The sequence below is a fragment of the Zootoca vivipara genome, chromosome 11 (assembly GCF_963506605.1).
Source record: "Zootoca vivipara chromosome 11, rZooViv1.1, whole genome shotgun sequence".
Lineage (NCBI taxonomy): Eukaryota > Metazoa > Chordata > Lepidosauria > Squamata > Lacertidae > Zootoca > Zootoca vivipara.
Window position 1 is genome coordinate 63,785,980 of NC_083286.1, and position 14,299 is coordinate 63,800,278.

General features: G+C 55.1%; 2 protein-coding genes across 3 annotated transcripts in view; one reads left to right on the forward strand and one right to left on the reverse strand.

Annotated features, from left to right (window-relative positions):
• Positions 1 to 1,566: 1,566 nt before the first annotated feature.
• On the forward strand, positions 1,567 to 12,617 carry SPAG8 (sperm associated antigen 8). Its single transcript, XM_060280432.1, is given in 7 exon segments — positions 1,567 to 1,666; positions 4,860 to 5,208; positions 6,630 to 6,804; positions 10,482 to 10,527; positions 11,861 to 12,023; positions 12,025 to 12,171; positions 12,466 to 12,617. Coding segments are annotated over 7 exon segments (1,062 nt in total). The 5' UTR covers positions 1,567 to 1,607; the 3' UTR covers positions 12,589 to 12,617.
• Positions 12,618 to 12,630: 13 nt separating this feature from the next.
• Positions 12,631 to 14,299, reverse strand: part of NPR2 (natriuretic peptide receptor 2) — a 34,109-nt gene continuing 32,440 nt past the window's right edge. For both annotated transcript variants that reach the window (XM_060280431.1, XM_035100577.2), the window contains exons 20-22: positions 14,133 to 14,231; positions 13,745 to 13,836; positions 12,631 to 13,472 (exon numbers count right to left, since the gene is read on the reverse strand). In XM_060280431.1, coding sequence (XP_060136414.1) covers positions 13,416 to 13,472; positions 13,745 to 13,836; positions 14,133 to 14,231 — 248 coding nt within the window. In that variant the 3' untranslated portion in view covers positions 12,631 to 13,415. The remainder of the gene's footprint in view (positions 13,473 to 13,744; positions 13,837 to 14,132; positions 14,232 to 14,299) is intronic.

Consider the following 14,299-nt stretch of genomic DNA (forward strand, 5'->3'; position numbering starts at 1 on the left):
AGGGCCATCCAGTCCAACCCCCTGCCAAGCAGGAAACACCATCAAAGCAACTGCTGTCACCATCTGCAGTGATCAAGGAGCCCAGGAAAGTAAAATCTCTCACTGCCTCCATTTCTTCCCCTTCTATTTGCCAGGAGGTGATGGGACCAGTGGCCATGATCTTGGTTTTTTCGATGTTGAGCTTCAGGCCATGACAAACTTAGTTGGTCTCTAAGGTGCTACTGGAAGGATTTTTTTTATTTCGTTAAGATCGTGTTCGTGGAAAACAATCTTCCTCAGTTATGAGTGATCGCCAAAGAAGACTAAACGAAACACCAGGATATTGGAGGCTCCACATGAGAGGGATAGAATATTTGGCCCTCTGAGAAGAGCCAAAAGGACGGAGAATGAACTCCATAACGCATAACAGGAGCAGTGGATGCAGTCGGGCTGAGCTGGGCGGAGGAGGGGAGGTAGGGAGCTGAAGGAGAGCTGGGCAAACGCCTCAGGATCAGCCCCTCGCTTCTGAGCACGTGCAGAGCGGCGAGCTAGGCTACAGCTGCAGCCAAGGGCAGCCTTCGCGGGCCAAGGAGCTTAGCGGCGGCACGCAACCCTCAGGCACGACGGCTTGGCCAACTCCCTGCGCCCTTCGCCACAGCTGCTCGGCAGATGCGCCGCGCAGCCCGCCAGCCCCTTTCTTTCCGGAGAGGCTCGGCCGGGGGAGGCAGGCGGGGCCTTCCCGCTCTATCCCGTGGGGAGGGACCTGGAAAGGAGGAGCCTCTCCACCCAGCGCAGCGCAGGGGCCAGGTGTGGCCATTCGCAAGCTCTCTGCCCATGGCCCGGGGCACGCTCGGCTCCACTGTACTACCCGCCGTCGAGGGGGCGCACGAGTCAGCGTCCCCCCGGACTCCCTGCTGTGGCTCTCCAGACCCGAAGGCGCCTCTTCGGCCCCTACGAGCCTCTGCAGGGCCGGATTGAGGTTGGATGAGGCCCTAAGCTTCTGAAGGTAATGGGGCCCATTATATGTCCAGCTGTCCTTTGTTAACAACAAATGGTCGCTGTTTTGTGTGTTGAATACTGTATATGCTATATATGGTAATAGATCCAATAGGAGCCTACGCAACGCAAAACACTGTTCCTATATGTAGGTTTTATTTTGTTTTTTATCTTATATTTTAGAAATGTACATCCAGGTTTTTTTCTTTATATTTTTCGGTGCGCCCCCAGGAGAGTGGGACCCTAAGCTATAGCTTGTGTAGCTTATACGTCAATCCGGCCCTGATCCCCTGCCCTGGCCCCGACAGCAGGGGCGGGCACCTGCGTCTCTTCCAGGCCCCTTTGCCCCCCGCAAGGCGCACCCTCTTCGGCCCGGTCAAGGGCAGCAGGGCTGTAGGCCTTCTCCGGCTCCGGCCGGCTCCCCACTGGACGCCCGTCGGGGCAGAGACCGGCCGTCGCAGAGCCTCACGCGGACGAGAGGCGGCTTGGCAGGGGCGGGGCCAGCGGCACTCGGCGCGCGCCAATGAGAGCCTTTCCTGCCGTCGCCCGCCTGGCCAATGGGCGCGCTGCGTCGCCGTCGCCATGGTAGCGGCCAGCTGGGCCCCCAGTCCGTGTTTGGCATCTACGCACTGATGTCTCCGGACCCCCCACCTCGAGCGGCGCCGGTCGGAGGGATGGAGCCGGAGGGCGGGTAAGGAATGGAAGGAAGAGACGGAGGCGCAGAGGGAGGGGCCGACGCGCAGGTCGCGGGGCGGGGGAGGAGGCGAGGCTACGCCGAACCCGTGTCTTTATGCACGTGTGAATGGGGGCCGTGGTCTCCTGAGCCGCGTGCCGGTGGGCAGGCAAAGTCAAAAGTGGGCGCCACCCAGGCAAGCAAGGGGCATCCTCACAGCAAACTCTAGCCAGGCCAAAGCCCTGGAGAAGGGCACAGAGCAGGGGTGGGTGGCCTGCTGGGAATGCCAAGGGCCAGGCAGAGGGCCAGGGAAGGCCACATTTGGTAATCTGTTTGGGAGCCAGTTATTTCAAGGACTGCCCACACCACAGGAACCTGCCCATGTGGAGGTGGGATTTGGAAGGTTTCGCTTGGGTGCCCCCCTTTAAGATTCATTCAGCTGAGAGACCATAGAGACGGGTCTTCTTAGTGGTGGCTCCTGTCCTGGGCACGGAATCCCCTTCCTAAAGCTACGCAGTTGGAGCCATCCGATGTTGTGAACCGCCCTGAGATCTACATCTATTTTTTTTAATATATAATAATTTTTATTAATTTTACAAACAAAACTAAACAAACTACACACACATACAATATAACACTGTCCCTTCGTTTTCCCTCCACCCACTGGTTCTCCTCTGCCACCAGTGAAACCCGTGTGCTTTGAGAATCAAAGGGGTCCATTGTAAGTTGGGTTTGGCCTCCCCCCTCCCTCCTCCCCCCTCTTCCCCCCCCCCTGCCACTGAAAGGACAGGAATGGAGGAGCTCTGAGGATTGGTTTCCCCCAGCTCATTCATAAGCATACTTAAACAAATACAAACATAACAATAATAGGGGAGAATTTTAACTCCCCAATTCTTATTACCTTAACCTTATACTTGTGACTTCCTCGATAGTCTTCCTCCTGGTTTTCCTTAAACAAAATCTAAAGTTTATGGCGGGTTTTCTATTTCAATTTAAAATCCTTTTCTTATAATATTAACTCAACCCTCCTCCTTTTCCATGCTGCCCTCCCACAGGCCCCCTCCTGCCACAAGAGGAACCTGTGGGGCACAGCATTTCCAAGGTTCCATTATATCCCCTCCTCACCCCTCTGAGCACTCCCTGCCACTGAGTATCTCAGAGTAAGGAAAGGAGAGTAGGCAGCTTTCTGCCTAAACCTAACTTAACTTACAAAAATTTACATTAACTTAAATTCTTTCCTAAGCCGTTCTTATAATTCCCTCCAGAAAACACAGCTTTTTCCATTCATTTTTACACTCCATCTCCTCTCCCTAAGTCTTTTCCCCCGATTGGATCAGCATTTCCGTTAACAGGCCAAAATTTCAAAAACCGTCTTTCAGAAACTAAAAGCAAAATCTTTTAACTAAAATATTCACCCCACACCCATTCTTTCCCATATCCATCTCCAGACCCTTGTCCCCCCCTGCCCCTGTCTTTCCCATTCCTCCCTGACATCACCCCACATTTCAACCCCTCCAGGATCTTCAAGTCCATTAATCCTCAAATTCCTTTGCTTCTCGTTTTCTTGCTCTGCTTGATTTTCTTCCTTTTGAAGTCCATGCTTTGCTTCATCCCAAACATATTTTTTATAGTCCAAGTCCTCTTTAAGATTTTCATCTAGTTGTTTCTCCTGACATCCAGATTCAATCTCCACAGTCTCCAAGATCAAATTTTCCTCTAAATCCTGGACTTGGACTTCATCTTCGACTGCTGGTAAATTGGGATGTTGCCGTTCCTTGTAAATATCCTCCCATATTTGTAGATAGTTTAGCACAGCCTCCTGGAAGGCTCGAGAGTACTTTGTTTTCATATTTCTCCTGACCGCAGACAAACAGGAGGTGGAGAACAAAGAGGTGCTGGAAAATTCCTTCCTCAGATGGTCGACTCCATTTTGGCTGTTCTTTTCCTTTGTCTTTTAACTCAATCACAACTCCATTCTTAATTCCAATATTGAATAGTTCTACCACGTTTTCAGTCAATTTTTACTGATTACAACAGTGCAATAAATCCACCCGGTCTTTTGACAGCTTGACAGCTTTTGACAGCTGTCAAAGCACTCTCCCCCTTGATAATGCTGTACCTCAAGGGGTGCCGGACTCGGGAGTTGAGAGGGTTCAAAAAAGTCTTTCTTTCTCTCGGGTCCACAGTCCCAGATGCCTTTTGTCGTTCAGCTTAAGATTATTTAAAGCGCCTCCCAGTTTTCCATTAGGAAGAGACCGACTTCCGTTTCTTTAAAGCCTCTCCTGTTTTTCCAATTAACGATTTTAAAGTCCGTGATCGCAATTCCACTTACTTTTTGGAAGTTTAAATTTGTTCGGAAGAATCTGCCGCTTGCCGGGTCAGGACTCGGAGCTTCACTTCTCGGAGGTAAGATATAGCCCAAAATGGCTCCCGCGGTTCCACCCCGCCGGCTCTCGATCGCTCTATTGAGCTCTCGGGCAGCGGGGGATCCGCAAAAAACGGAGCAACCGCTGGGCGCGTGAGTCACCGGGACTCTCTACCCGGTGTTTTTACGGGGAATCCGCTCGCTCTGCGGACTTCCCCCCCCTCCGCGAAGCCAGGGACATCGGCGCGCGAGGTCCCTGTGTCCTTCTCTCCGCCGCGACAGACCGGAAGTCCTGAGATCTACATCTAAAGGGCGGCATACAGATTAAATAAATAAATATCAGCCCTATGTTTCCCCTGACCTTCAGTTAAAGATTTAACTCTATGGGCTGCGGCAGGAATTCCCCCTCCCCCATGAAATTATGAGGCGAAGAAGCCTGGTTTAATTTCATTTATTGCTGTGTGACTTTGGCTTGGTGTTCTGTTTTTATGCAGGGGCAAAACTAGGCTTTATTTTACCCAGGTCAAAGGCCCAGTTTGGCATGCATACCTCATGAATATTTGTGTACACCGCCCCCAGCCTGGGAGCCTCAATTCCAGCCCTCTGGAGGCTTCACCATGGCAACAAAACCTAGCTAACCCCCCCCCCCAAGCTGTGGCACTGCCAGGCCTCCCACCTGGCTATCTTTTTGATGAAGAGCAAGATGCAAAAATAAACACAGTTTCCCATTTTCTTTCCTGGAGCGAAAGAGCGAAGGGTCTGTTCCATTGTCTGCAGCCAGAGTCACCTTTCTGCCTGGAGCACAGCCAGGTCTGACTGCCTTTCCCCCTTCCTGAACCTCTGCAGGTGCCCGGCTCCCGCCCTGCAAGGCCCACCTGCACCCAGCGATGGAGAGGTGGCGCCTCCTGGCCCTGAAGCCCCCTTCTGCGTGGAGGAGCCCCCTCTCTGCCCGGGAGAGGAGGGACAGGAGGCGGTGGTGGTGTGTGGCCCCCAGGAGAGGCTGCCTGAAGATTCCCCGGTGGTGGTCCGGACCCCAGCCTACTCGGTGGAGCTGCCTCCGTGCCACGGGGTCCCGGGGCCCACTCTTGGGGAGCTGCCGGCCACGGAACAGGAGGCGGTCCCCGTGGTCCCCCTGGAGCCCATGAGGGAGCTCCCCATTCGGGGGAAATGCCTGATCTACAACTGGCAAGAGGAGGTAACGTTGCCTGGGCTCCACACCCCCGGACTGGCAGGAGGGGGTGGCAAGGGGGGGGGTGTCACCAGGGAATTCCTGTTACAGTACCTTCTCCCCCTGCATTTCCCAAGTGAAGAGACTGTCCCGCAGCAGCAGGACCTATGCCTGGGCGTAGCTTTTGGGTGAAAGGGCGCCTGACAGCCATCTAGTTTTGGAATCACAACTAAGGAATCCTGGACACGGGGCTACTCAACCTGCGTTTTAAAACCTGAAACAAAGGACAGCCACCAGATTCCAAGGGAGCAGCTCTTATGGCCAAGCAGCTCTTATGGTCAGAAAGTTCTTCCCAAGAAATCTTTAATAAAATAAATTAAAAAAGAAAGTTCTTCCTAATGTTTAGTCAGAAGTAGATGGTGTATGGAGGCACGCAGACCTAGCAGCAAATCCTCAGCTACACCAGATAATAACAATATTGTAATAATAATTTATACCTGCCCATCTGGCTGGGTTTCCCCAGCCACTCTGGGTAGCTCCCAACAGAATATTTTAAAAACACGATCAAACATCAAACATTAAAAACTTCCCTAAACAGGGCTGCCTTCAGATGTCTTCTAAAAGTCAGATAGTTGTTTATTTCCTTGACATCTGATGGGAGGGCGTTCTACAGGGCGGGCGCCACTACTGAGAAGGCCCTTTGCCAGGTTCCCTGTAACCTCTCCTCTCGCAGGGAGGGAACCGCCTGAAGGCCCTCGGAGCTGGACCTCCATTTCTGGGCTGAATGATGGGGGTGGAGACGCTCCTTCCAGTATACTCGGCCAAGGCTGTTTAGGGCTTTCAAGGTCTGCACCAGCACTTTGAATTGTGCTTGGAAACACCCTGGGAGCCATTGTAGGTCTTTCAGGACCAGTGTTATGTAGTCCCAGCAGCCACTCCCAGTCACCAGTCTAGCTGCCGCATTCTGGATTAATTGGAGTTTCGGGGTTACCTTCCAAGGTAGCCCCACATGGAGTGCATTGCAGGAGTCTAAGCGGGAGATAACTAGAGCATGCACCACTCTAGATCAGATCTCCAGAGAGAGTGGACAGAGAGACCCCTGCCCCCTTTAAAATGTGTTTGGGGCGGTCTTGTTTTGGTTTGATTTTGTCCTACTTATTTTGTGCTTTTATCCTGTATTTTAATCTTGTGAACTGCCCTGAGATCTTCAGAGGAACGGCAGTACATACATTTAATAAATAAAAGCCCCCCTCCCCTGCTGAATGGGGAAGGAGTCTCTGGGGATTGGGCAAGGGCTGTGGGGTGGCTGGGCTAAATCTGCTGCCTAAAGGGAGGAGAGCCCTGAGTGTGCCAGCAGACCCCAGGGAGAGGGGAGGAGGGAGGAGCTGGCAGCCCCCTGCCCTGCCCTGCCCTGCCCTGCCCAAGGGGTTCTCTCTGCCCTCTTCCAGAGAGCTACCAACGACCTGGACCGTGTGCCCTGTTCCGAGTGGGGCACAGAGGCCTCCTTCTACCGGCACGGGCACCGAGGGCTGCTTACCCAGCAGTTTCTGGCTGGCCTGAGCAGCAGCACCACCATGAAGGACGCCTTCCGCAAGCCCTGGAGGACTGGGCTCCCCATAAGAGGTGAGGATCTGGGGAGGAAGTGGCGGGGGGGGCAGAGCCAAGAGCGGCCTTTCCAGACAGCCAAGGAAAGAGGCTTTGCCACAAAAGTGCCAGGTCGGGAGGCCTGTTTATTGTTTGCTTTCCGGTTTCTCCTCGTTAAGCAGGCAGACACGTTTCGTTCTCGGGTCCACACCTGCCCCAAGCCCACCCACCTCCTGACTTGGAGGGCTCTGACCACACCCAGCCCTCATGCAGAAATGGCAACACAAGGTGGGTGGGTGGTCTCTGTGGGTCAAAGCCCCTTCCTCAAAACTCCTCCTTGGCCTGAACTCAGATACGGGCCTTAAATCATAGAATCATAGAGTTGGAAGAGACCCCAAGGGCCATCCAGTCCAACCCCCTGCCAAGCAGGAAACACCATCAAAGCATTCCTGACATATGGCTCTCAAGCCTCTGCTTAAAGACCTCCAAAGAAGGAGACACTCCTTGGCAGCAAATTCCACTGCCGAACAGCTCTTACTGTCAGGAAGTTCTTCCTAATGTTTAGGTGGAATCTTCTTTCTTGTAGTTTGAATCCGTTGCTCCGTGTCCGCTTCTCTGGAACAGCAGAAAACAACCTTTCTCCCTCCTCTTTATGACATCCTTTTATATATTTGAACATGGCCATCATATCACCCCTTAACCTTCTCTTCTCCAGGCTAAACATACCCAGCTCCCTAAGCCGTTCCTCATAAGGCATCGTTTCCAGGCCTTTGACCATTTTGGTTGCCCTCTTCTGGACACGTTCCAGCTTGTCAGTATCCTTCTTGAACTGTGGTGCCCAGAACTGGACACAGGACTCCAGGTGAGGTCTGACCAGAGCAGAATACAGTGGTACTATTACTTCCCTTGATCTAGATGCTATACTCCTCTTGATGCAGCCCAGAATTGCATTGGCTTTTTTAGCTGCTGCATCACACTGCTGACCCATGTCAAGTTTGTGGTCTACCAAGACTCCTAGATCCTTTTCACATGTACTGCTCTCAAGCCAGGTGTCTCCCATCCTGTATTTGTGCCTTTCATATTTTTTTGCCCAAGTGTAGTACTTTACATTTCTCCCTGTTAAAATTCATCTTGTTTGCTTTGGCCCAGTTGTCTAATCTGCTAAGGTCATTTTGAAGTGTGATCCTGTCCTCTGGGGTATTAGCCACCCCTCCCAATTTGGTGTCATCTGCAAACTTGCTCAGGATGCCCTCAAGCCCATCATCCAAGTCATTGATAAAGATGTTGAATAAGACTGGGCCCAAGACAGAACCCTGTGGCACCCCACTAGTCACTACTCTCCAGGATGAGGAGGAGCCATTGATGAGCACCCTTTGGGTTTGGTCAGTAAGCCAGTTACAAATCCACTGAATGGTAGCATTGTCTAGCCCACATTTTGCCAGCTTCTTTACAAGAATATCATGGGGCACCTTGTCAAAGGCCTTGCTGAAATCAAGATAGGCTACATCCACAGCGTTCCCTTCATCTACCAGGCTTGTAATTCTGTCAAAAAATGAGATCAGATTAGTCTGACATGACTTATTTTTCAGAAACCCATGCTGACTTTTAGTGATCACAGCGTTCCTTTCTAGGTGCTCACAGACCGTTTGCTTAATGATCTGCTCTAGTATCTTTCCTGGTATTTATGTCAGGCTGACTGGGCGGTAATTGTTTGGGTCCTCTCTTTTCCCTTTCCCCTATGCCTTCGAAGCATAGAATTGTAGAATCAGAAGGGACCCTGAGGGTCCTCTAGTCCAACCCCCCTCAATGCAGGAATCTCGGCTGACGTATCCATGGCAGATGGCCACCCAAGCTCTGCTTCAAAGCCCCCAAGGAAAGAGAGTCCACCACCGTCCAGGGGAGACTGTTCCCCTGTCAAACTGCTCTTGCCATCAGAAAGTCCTTCCTGATGGTCACTGGGAATCTCCTTTCTTGTTGCTTCGGCTCCTCTCCTCAGGAGCAGCAGAAAGCCAGCTTGCTCCCTCTTCCATGGGGCAGCCCTTCTGGGGGCCTTTCAAGGCTCTCTGCTGTGGGCTGCCTTTAAAAGCCAGAGTTCCATGGGAATGACGATGTTTTACCTGTAGCTCCTCCATTCATTTCGCTTGGAGTCTCTTCGCTGTTTTGAGTCCTCACTGAGCTGGGGGGGAGGCAGCAGCTCCACCTCCTCCCTCCAATCTCTGGAGGTCCAGAGTGTGAGGGGCCACCACAGTGGAGACTCTTTTTCAGCTGTGGGCCAGTCCACCGTCCCTCAGACCATGTGGTGGGCCAGACTATTTTTTTTGGGGGGGGGATGAACGAATCCCTCTGCCCCACAAATAACCCAGAGATGCATTTTAAATAAAAGCACACATTCTACTCATGTAAAAACACGCTGATCCCTGGACCGTCCGTGGGCCGGATTGAGAATGTGATTGGGCCGCATCCGGCCCACAGGCCTGAGGTTGCCTACCCCTGCTCTTAGCAGCCCGATCCCCCAGCCATCCAGAAACTGCTCCCCCCACCCCAGACTAAATCAGGCGTCTCAAGAGTCACCCACTGTAGGCAGGCCATGGGTGCTGCAAAGGGCTGCTCCTTTGCTGGTGGGTGCCTTTCTCCCCAAGGCTTCCTTGCAAGGCTGAGCTGGAGTCAAGCCCCCCAAGGCCATATCTGGATGCCCCCTTCCCTCCACCTGACCGTCTTCTTGGAATGATGATGTTGGAACTTCACGGCTGAAATGGGATCTTGGTGAGGCCTGGAGAGCTGTAACCTGAGCTGAACTGGATAGATCCCCTTTGCATTTGCACCCTGAGCTGCTTTGTCTCATATACAGTAAAGCAGGCATCCCCAAACGTCGGCCTTCCAGATGTTTTGGACTACAATTCCCATCTTCCCCGACCACTGGTCCTGTTAGCTAGGGATCATGGGAGTTGTAGGCCAAAACATCTGGAGGGCCGCAGTTTGGGGATGCCTGCAGTAAAGAGAAAAGAGGGAAGCCGTCCTTGACCTCTCGCCCAGGGTCCCCCTTTCCTGGGGAGCTTCTTCCCACCGCCCCTCACAGCCACCCCCGGCCCAAGCCCACTGGGCAGCCTTTCTGGGCAACATTTCTGTAGCCTGCTGGGGATTTCACCGCTGCTGGTCGATCAGGCCAGGGGCCCATCTAGTCCAGCCTCCTGTTCTCACAGTGGCCCACCAGATGCCTGGGGGAATCCAGCAAGCAGGATTTGAACACGAGCCCTCTCCCCTCCCGTGATCTCCAGCAACTGGCATTCAGAAGCATCACTGCCAGAGCTGAGCCATAGTGGTTTTGAGCCCCCAGTCTCCCTCTTGTCCTCTGTGAATGTGTCTTGTCCCCTTTTAAAGCCATCCAAGTTGGTGGCCTCATTGCCTCATGTGAACGGGAGTTCCATAGTTTAACAATGCTGCATGAAGGAGGACTTCCTTTATCTGTACTGAATCTTCCCCCGTTTAGCTTCGTTGGACACCCAGGAGTTCTGGTGTTAGACCAAAATAGAAGCCCCAACAGACAGGGGGAAGAGCCCCCTCCCCTAGCTTGTAGCTCTAACATCATTGCTGCCCCGGGAGGCTAAGGAGACTGGCATGTGTGGGGGGCACACAGGAGGACATTCTGCTCCCCACCCACTTGAGGCCCTATCCTGCCTTCTGAGATCTGACCTCGTTCCTTGTCCTTCTCCCCGCAGGGCAGCGTGAGGCCATGCTGGAGTGGCTCCTGTACCAGAAGCACAGGTGAGCAGCAGGCAGAAAGTCCAGCCTCCCCCCCCCCGTCCCACCAGGGCAGCAGGTGAGCCGTGGGTTGCCCCCTCCTCCACCAGCTGGGATAGACTTTCCGAGGCGAGAGAGGCTTCCTTCCCTCTGGCTCCACAAGAGCTTTGGGGTACTCAGTTGTGCAGAGCTGCAGCTGCCCCCCCCCCGGTCTGTGGCCATCACCCATTTCCCAAATGGCAGAGGCTCCACCAGACCAGGAACACTTGCTTTGGCAGCTTCCAGGAGTTCGCCAGGCATTGTGGTGCTCGAGGGGACAGTCCGTCCTTGGGCTTCCCTGCCCTGAGGCAGCCCTGGATGAGAGGGTGGGCAGGTGCCCCCCAGCGGGCGCTTTCTCAAGGGGGGCATGGTGCAGAGGGTGCCCTCCCAGGCGCGGGACAGCCGCTCGGGTGCCCGCTCGCGACTCCCAAGCCTCCCCCAGCTGTCAAAACGGAGGAGGAAGGGGGGATGCCACTGGCAAAGCAGTGCAGCTCCCTCCGCCCGACGGCTTGGGGTACGCTTGGGAGTCACAGGCGTGTGGCGTGCCAAATGTCACCCCCCTCAGCGAAGACATCCGGGGCGATTGTCACCCTCCTTCCTCCGCCCCTGGTTCCCCGCTTGCCGGAAGCAGATTGCGAGCAAGTGGGGACTGGGCACAATGGAGAGGTGGAAGCAACGGGGCTCTCCGAGGAATGGGACCGGGGCGCGGACTGTTAAGCTGGCCACTTTGAGAGTGGTATGGAAGGGGCCTGGCTCCGAATGCCAGTTTGCCCCTTTCGAAGGAGGTGTTTCAGGGGGTTGGGCAGGACGGTCCTTCTGATCCCCCCCAACATGGCAGGTCAGGTGCCGTGAGGAGACCAGCATGGGAGACCTTTCCTGAATTGAAGAAGGTGTTTGAAGAATTAAAGAAAAGACCAGTTTGGGAACTCCAGCCAAGGGACAGAAAAGGAATCTCTGCGTGGGGAATAACAAAAGGATATTGGAGACCCCTTCGCTCAGAGGCAGGCGGAGGGTCTCAGGGGTGCAGCATCCAGCCCCAGTGCCCCAGATCTCAATGCTGAGCCTCATGGGGGGGGTCCTCCCTTCCCCCATATCCCATAGGGCCAGAGAAGGGAGGAAGATTTGGGGGGAAGATGGAGCTCTCTGCTGAATTTTGCTCTGTCGCCTTTGGGGTTGATGCAGCACCCCAAGGTCGGATCTTCCTGGGAAATCTCTGAGGTCTCCTCTCCTCAGTGGGGCTCCCAGCAGCAGAGAACTGGACATTGCCCCCCCCCATTCCAAGAAGCTGCTTCCCAGCCCCCTCTGTCTTTCTCTGCAGCAAGGAGGTGCAGGAGCAGGGCGACCCTCCGTGTGGGCCCATGGATACCATCTCCACCATGCATGACCACTATCGCAAAGAGGGCTTTGTTTCGGTGGCCCCTGCCCCCACCAAGGTGAGAGAGAGGCAAGTGCCCCCCCCTCAGGGTGCTCATTCTCCTCCTCCGGCATCCCCCCAACCCCCCCCAAAAGGGAGCAGGAGGAAGAGGAGGCTGCCATGTGACTCTTGCCCTCTCTCCCCCCCACCAGCCCCACGACTACCGCCTGGAGCAGCCGCAGACCTTCTGGTTGGAGCATTGCCGACAGGTGCCGGTGAGTAACACCCCCTCCCCGACACCCCACCCCCACCCCAAATGCCCTACATTCTCCCACCGGTGGTCCTGACTTTGCAGAGGCTCTGGAGGGCACTGAAAAAGGAAGGGGAGCAGGAGCTGGGTTCTCCCCCCCCCCTTGCACCTGTTGCTTTCACTTGACAAGGCTGCCACCCCCCCCCAAAAAAACACAAGACAATGCTGGCTCCCTGACAGGCAGAGGGAGAGGGGTGGCCCACAGTCCATTTGCCGGCCCCCAGCTGCCTTCTCACAGTTCCTCCCCCCCCCACCGCAGGGCGTCTCCAATATCCGGACTGGTGACACCCCCTTTAAGAAGTGTGCGACGTTCACAACCCCCACCACTGAATACCTCGACCAGCCTCTGCCCTACGGCCCAGAGAACTACCCCAAGCTCTAACAAAATAAAGGGGCCAGCTATTGACAGATTGGGGGTGCTGCTTCCATCTTTTTTTTTTTCTGGAGCTCCCCGGCTGGGGGGGGGGGTGTTGCAGGATTTGAGGAGCTCCTGGACAGGCAAAGTCTCTTTCTCCGTTTTGAATCTGGCAGCAGAGTCAGGCTCCCAGGGCCAGGAGAAGGGCTGCCCCCCCTTCCGACCTCCACCAGCACCCTGCTCTGCCCCAGACAAATCGCAAAGGCTGCCCCAGGTTTAAAAGTCTGTATTTCGACAAAATATTTTGCACTATATTTACACCTGGAGGGAGGGGGGGGAGGAACAGCGGCGCTCTGGGTTGCCTCAGCCAGCTGAGTTGTGGCGCAGGATCCCACCTGCAGTGGGGGGGGGGTCAGGAACCAGCCAGCCCCCAGGCTGGGCGTGGGGAGCACAAGCGGCCTGGGATGACTCATGCTCCGAGCGCTGCCTCTCCTTGGGGCCTCCTTGCTGGCACATCTTGGTCTGGGCGGGGGCAAGGGATGAAGGAGGTGGCAAGACCCGGCCCTGGGCACATTCTGTGCAGGCCAGGCCAGAGCTGAGGGGGGGGGCCCTCATCCTGCCCCATCTTCTTCCTCTCTCTCTCTCTCTCTCTCGCTTTCCTCTCATTGCCGGTGGACGTTAGTGCTCCAAGTGCTTTGTTCTCTCTCCGTCCGCCCGCCTGTCTCTCTCATGGCTGGGGTGGGGGGCCTTATTGCTCCAAGGCAAAGGGGAGTTTCGGTGGCTCTTGGCGGTGGGAGGAGCCTGCTGCCCGGTACCCATAAGTGGGAGGAGTCACAGGAGGGGGAGGAGCCACATCAGATGACAACGTTCTTCTCGCCCAGCAGCCAATAGGTGCGCAGCTTGCCCTTCCCCTGCCGTGGGGAGAAGAAGAGGCTCAGCCCTGGGACAGGTCACCCCCCCCCCAAAAAAAACCTGTACCCCCCACCCAGCAGAAACCAAGGGGGTCATGGCTTCCATCCTCTTGCCACAACTCTCCAGGGCAGGAGGACCAGGAACAGCGACCTTTTCCTCCCTGGTGGACGAGCCAAGGGTCGGGGGCCGGCCTTGTGGGGTGGGGGCTGCCACACGGCTTTCCCTCCCTCCCTCCCACCCATAACCAACCAGGGAGGATAGAGACCCCCACCTTCATCTCCACATCCCCCCTCAGCTCCAGCTCAAAGCAGCCAAACTCGTCCAGATTCTCCTTGGTGGTGCTGGAGACATGAATCTTCAAGGCTGGAAAACACAAGGGGTGAGGGGGGGGGTCAGGGCCAGCGGGACCCCCTCCTTCCTCCCCTCCTTCCCAAAATGGGGCCAGAAGAGACAGGTATGGGGCTGGGAAAAGATGCCCAGTCAGCATCCAGGTTGGGAGGATGGACACCAGTTGTGGAGTGCTCTGTGGGGGAATCGTAGAACAGCAGAGTTGGGAGGGTCACCCAAGGGCCATCTAGTCCACCCCCCTGCAATGCTGTGCAGCAGAAACTTCAACAAGGTTGGGGGTGGGGTAGGGTGGGGTGGGGAGAGGGGCTCACCCTCGCCGCTGGACTCCATGCGTGACGCTGTGTTGACGGTGTCCCCAAAAAGGCAGTAGCGGGGCATCTTCAGGCCCACCACACCTGCACACACAGGCCCTGCAGGCAGACAGGCAAAAGGAGTCGGCAGCTTAGAGTCGTGGGGTTGGAAGGGACCCTGAAGGTCT